At 41.2% G+C, this 5995-nt stretch overlaps 1 protein-coding gene across 1 annotated transcript in view; it reads right to left on the bottom strand.

Annotated features, from left to right (window-relative positions):
- Window positions 1-5995, bottom strand: part of CAMK2G (calcium/calmodulin dependent protein kinase II gamma) — a gene marked incomplete at its 5' end in the record, with an annotated part of 120548 nt that overhangs the window by 22315 nt on the left and 92238 nt on the right. Inside the window, one exon of the mRNA XM_017725849.1 lies at window positions 5966-5995. Coding sequence (XP_017581338.1) covers window positions 5966-5995 — 30 coding nt within the window. The remainder of the gene's footprint in view (window positions 1-5965) is intronic.

The following is a 5995-nucleotide window of genomic DNA, read 5'->3' as shown; positions in this document are numbered from 1 at the left end:
TCCCTACACCTGAGTTACAAAACATTCTCCCAAAGCAGTACAGACAACAAACCTAGGGATAAATGTTTGTTACAGTTCTATTTTTATTATGTGTGTGAATTTTAGGTGTTCATCTCAAAAGAGGAGCAGATCCTCTACAGTGAAACTTAAGGAAGAGTCTTGCTTTAGGTAACAATAAACAGAAGTCAGCAGGTGACAGAAGACAACCTGAAGAATCACTGTCTCTTCAGCATAGCAGCAATACTAGAAATGGTGAGTGTAAATCATTCCACAATAAATACTGTAAGAAGTAGAGTGATTCCAAGCAAGGTCCCATTCACAGCCCTGGGAACTTAACGTGGCTGGTTTTTTTATGACAGCTTTTTGTGTTTCTATCTTCCACATGCAGTTCTCCCCCAGCTTGATACTGACAGTATTTATGTTAAAATATCACGATTGCAGCAACTCATATTCTTCTGGAGACTATAGTCATTTCAGAACTTAAGGCAGGAAAAAAATGTTGAACTAAAAGCAGATCATCATAGTGAGAGTCATCCTGAACCAGCAAATTTGAGGTCCTATTTCTACTTCTGCTTTAGCCCTTTTGTGTGATGCTGAGCAAATAATTTAATCTTTGTCAATCCATCTTCTCTCTTGCCCTTTTGTCAGCTTGTCTATTTAAATTGTAAGCTAAGAAGCAGGGATTTTCTGCTTGGCCACCACTAGCTAAGCAAACTGGACCCTTGATCTCAGTTGGTGTTTCTAGGCATTACAACAATGCAGTGAAAAAACTGAATGCATCAAAGGTGGATATAACGTGCTACTGGATGTCAGCACTTAAAGGGATCTGAAGGACTCCCCAGGTGTTTTGCATAAAGCAGTTCAGCACGGAACTCTGCTATTCAGATGAACTTGGGTTCTCCCTGTTTAGCTTCACCATAAACAATCTTTAAACAGTATGGCTTTAAGATTATAACAAGTCCAGATACAGAGATAGGAGCTTTAACTCCTGCTGGTCACTGTGGATGTTACGTGACCCTTGCAGACTTTATAGGTTGCTTCACCTTGCTACTGTGCCTTCTCTGTTTAAGGCATGCTTTCACCAACTGCTTTCCCTGCAGCCATGTCAGTCTACAGAGCATCCTTCCTTCCTCACATACTCTTTACTGGGCAAAGGGCAGGGAAAGCTGGTACCCATCAGGCATAAAATATACACTTACTGCAATATTCCTTACAAACAGCAGAACAAATGGTATTTGGTGCCTCTTTGCAGTTACGTAACATAAAGGTCAGATTTTAAAACATTCACCTTGTTAAACCAAAAAATGGATTTTTACTCTTTCAGCTGAGTCCTCCTTTCAGCTGTGTTATTCAGCTTTCACTGGGAAAGAAAACAGAGTGCATGTGGCAGAAAGACAAGGCAGAAAATCAACAGACTTTGCAGAGCATTGCAAGTGAATGCTGTTAAAATCTGCATCCCACAGCATACTCCACAATTTAGTATCTACATAGAGTGTTACAGTGGGCCTGAGGAACATTATTGATACTTTATAACTCCTAGTCACAAACCCAAGTGGCCAGAAGTAAACAAGAAAGAAAAAGAGAAACTGACAAAGAGCTTAGAGAAGGGCCAATTTAAAAATAATTATAATTACATGCTTAACTAAAAATTACACTTTGTGTACTAACAAATTCTGATTATAGAAATGGGTCTGACAGGCCCTGCTAGAACTGGAAACACATACAGCCTCTCACACCAGCAGGAAGTGAAATACCCCTTTGGAAAAAAGGGAGCACGACTCTTTGAAGTGCTACCCAGAGACAAAAAAAAAAAAAAAAAAAAATCAGCAGTAAGACTGTAACACTAACTACAGAGAGCCCAGACCCTGACAAGCTTAGAGGAAGGACACTCAGCATAAAGTGTCCTTAATCTTCATCCAGGTGTTTGCCCCAGCCCACTCCTTAACCCCTCTCTCACCTTACAGTAGATGGCAAGTCCAGATTACAGGCAGAAGGGGGAACAAGAAAGCAAATAAATTTGATGTGAAACTATCTAAAGTAAATTTTAAAATGGTAGCTGCACAATGTTGCTCATAAATTTAGAATCTTAAAAAAATACCTGGGACCTACAGTGATGACCACAAGATATGTGGTATGTTACATGGCTCTGCACCTCCTCACTTAGTATCTTCTAGTCTCACTTTCTGGATTTGAAAGCAGGAAAGCATATTCCTTGAGGATAAAACTTGGGCCTTCCTGCTGCTACTCCAACAGCTTGGATCCAAATTCTGCTTGAAGAAAGTGAGTGCAGCACTACAAAGGTTTGGTGAGCAGGCAGAATTTAAGATTCAAGGCAGTTTAAATCATTCATTATTTAAGATAATGGAAAAGTTCTCAAGTGCCAAGCTGATGAAATATCTACCAATTAGCAGATTTAGTACTTGAAATAGAAGCAACAGTGCAAAATGAAAACCAGGAATGGTTCAAATAGATTTTGGAAAGGAATTTGCTAGAAGAGAGGGTCATATCCATGGAAATTTATCAAAAGAACCCCAGTGTGGACACACTAGTATTGGAATTAAAAAAAAAAAGTTTCTTTCTTTCTTTCTCCCACTCCCTTCCAAAATGGTCTGATCCAAGTAAAATGCGTGCATCTTCATTGCTTTAGTGTCAAACTTTCTTCAGCGAAGGAATTGAGCCTATTGCTAGAGAAAAAAAAATTGTGCCTTTTTTTTATGTATCAGCTCAACACAACTCACACTAGATGCTCATATCACCACGTATGACTATTAAATCATTTCTCTCTCATTTATGCTAAGTCAGCAAGACATGCTGTACCTTGCATCAGAAATTCACAAACACACATTTTCACGGAGTTATTGGGAATAAAGCCTGAGAAAGATGTATATGTCTCACAATTACATAGTATTGTGTAATACTGTGTAATAGAAATTCCTACTGTACTTGTCAAACAATCCAGAATTCTAGCACAGACAGCTCTGAATGCCAGCCAAAAACCAGGGAAAGTTACCTTGAACAGAAAGTAAATCAATACAAACTGGCAGTACTTTTTTCTCAGTGTCTTTAAAGCCATTAAGTTTTACACTAGTGTAATAATCCACTTGTGGAAAAAATACTCCTTCTAAGAGAAATACTCTTTCATTCTTATCTACTTTGTGGATATCTGTGACAACAGCCTCATGGTGCACAGTCACCCTGGATCAGATAAAACCACTGAAGAAACTGAAATGTATTTTCTCTCAAATCTCCATAAAGAGTTGATTTCCAAGAAGGTTTTAAGAGAAAAACAAACAGAAAATTCAACCATCAAACAAACCAGTCTGCTTATCTGGAGGAAACATGAGAAACAGCCTAACCAGATGGCATGTGGTCAGCAGCAGACTACAGTTAAAACTACCACATGCAGTACTTGTTCTAAACCTACATCTGATGTTAGAATAATTTATATAGGAAGTGAGAGTGAAAAGGACACCGCAAAGCTGAAAATCTGGTTGGTGCTCAAGCCACGGTATTTGTGCTCTGCATTACTGCAACGGGCAGAAAATCATCGTTTGCTGCAAGTAAGACCAGATGCTCCCAACTCAGCCAGACACTGGCAGAGTTGTTTGTCAGAACTGTACAGGGTGAGAAAGTGAGTGGAGCTAAAATGACAAGTTTCCTGCAAAAGGAGCAACACATGACAAGTATGCTGGTCACAATGGTGAGGCCACCAACCAGTGACCGGCACAGAGATTGTCTCCAGCAGCCAATGGGCCAGTACTGCTCCAATAAGCAAATGGACATGGTAAAGGGCTACACTACCATGGGGTGACTAATGGGATGCAGCACCCATTACAGTAGGGCAAGGAAAGAGATAAGCACATAGACACAGAAATCCTACAACAGAAGTGTTAAGGATGTCCTACAAACATACACAGACTACTACCCGCTCTCTATCTTGTCCAAGCTTAGCACTGGGGGAAAACAACTTGTACTTCTAAAATTCTGTATTACTGAGCAGAAGAGTAAGTCAAAACAGGAGCTTTAATAAGAAATATATTATTATTTCTGAGTTTTAACACTTACAGAAATGAGGACTCAAAACCCACACTTGAAGATAGACACCATTTAGGGAAAATGGGAAGCTTAAACTCCTCTCCTGAGGGCCCTCAGCCCAGGATGAACATGAGCAAAGCACCTCATGGACAACACTGGGCTTCACACTGCAAAGCCAGACTGCTGTAAGAGTTTGGAGGGAGGAAGCTGCATGCAGACTCTTGACTGCAGGTCTCCAGTGTCCTGCAAAAGCAGTGGTTTCCTGAGGAGAATCTCATTCACCATGAACAGAGAATGCTATGCTCTCTAATATACCTTCCACTTTACAGGGATTCAATTACACATACGAGGAACAACGTATACTGCAAAGAGCTGAAGAAAAGTAAATCCAAAATTATCCTTTTCACAGAGGAAGACACAGAGGAAGAGGTGTACTCCATGAACCAAACACCACAAGCTTTCCATGGAGCTGGAAGGTTCTAACATACAGGGTCTCCTTGTAACTACACTATCAGGAAGTTGTGCCTCAAGATTTACATGCACATCCTTTGTCCATTTTTTGAATAATTTGACCCAAGATTTTGAAGCAAGCAGCTGTTGGTTCACAGTTCACAACATTTGGGATAATCCATTCTTATTCCACTGGAATTCTACTGTAATGTTTTCAATATCAACAAATGCAGCAACTATAACACACTTGCTGTATTAGTGTGCATGCATTCAATGCATGTCTGTACAAGAGGCAGGCTGGTGCAATGGCCAAAAGCTCACTCTTGCTGGCACATTTCAAAGACAAGAATCCTAGGGCAAGAACAGCATTTTCATAGAGCATTTTGATCAAAAAAAACTAACCCCAAAACTTGGGTGTCAGTAGGGAAGAATACTGCAGAACTGTAAGAATGCATGTTTTATTAGAGCAGTTCCCAAAAAAACCCCGTAACTTCTGAAAACACCTCTTTTTCCAGCAGCCTGCTTGTACTGTGAGGCCTCTGGGAACAAAGCCTCATTAAAATGGAAAAAGGCTCAGAAAGCAGGAGAGAACAAGTGTGCTGGTTCTGCAGTGTGAATGTCAGCCTCCCAGCATGGGGAGAATGAAGACTGTCCACAGTGCGAAACCAGGAGATGAACTGCTCCACCTAACAGCTGTGGAGAAAGGTTTGGACTTCAAAGAAAAATGCAAGCAAATAAACCCAACTCTTCTTTTCCATGTGGAGGACAATTATCCTTTGGAACAGTTAGGGGAGGACTGTGCTCTAGACTGTAATTATCTCTCCTCCAGTACCAGATGGTAAAGGGCTGCTGCCTGCAACAACAGAGCCTTTGCAAGGGCCTATGTGACCTCCAGAATTAAATTATGACCATGCAACACAAAGAGGGACATTGAAGTGGGGAAAAAGTAATTCCCTTCAGAAGGGAACAGAAAAGTGCCTCAACTTCAGGCACGTGACTGAACTCTTAATGCAATACTCAGTTTCCGTTCTGTCCAAACATGAACATTTGGAGGCTCCTCCTTCCCCACCCTTCTTCCCAGCTCAACCTTCAGCATCTGTCCAAGGGAGTAGACAAAAAAACTTCCATGGGGTCTGCTGGGTATATCATCACTCTGCACTGAACAAAACAGACTAGTCAGAGGCATGTGTTACAACTGAGCAAGTCCTTGGTCTTTCTAATCCAGTGCTGACCACTTCTCCATACATCACAGGAAGGGGAAAAGGAATTCCTCCTGCTACAACAGTGCATGTAGCTAGTTGTGCATGTAGGGAACACTAAGATCCCACCCAGGCTTCCATAACAAGACACTGTTTATAAGCAATCCCAGCCACAGGACAGGGCTGTGGTTTTACCCTGGAAGGGGACGGGCACCAGAGAGAGTGGCTGCCTCCTGTTCAGATGGTGGGAGAGACAGTGAAATGGCAAAGCAAGAACTTACCTTCACTCCATCTGACTTCTTGTTCAGCAG

Source organism: Corvus brachyrhynchos, unplaced genomic scaffold, assembly GCF_000691975.1.
Source record: "Corvus brachyrhynchos isolate BGI_N302 unplaced genomic scaffold, ASM69197v1 scaffold61, whole genome shotgun sequence".
Taxonomy (NCBI): domain Eukaryota; kingdom Metazoa; phylum Chordata; class Aves; order Passeriformes; family Corvidae; genus Corvus; species Corvus brachyrhynchos.
The sequence above is the reverse complement of the archived record's forward strand: the minus strand, read 5'-3'. Positions and strand labels throughout refer to the sequence as shown.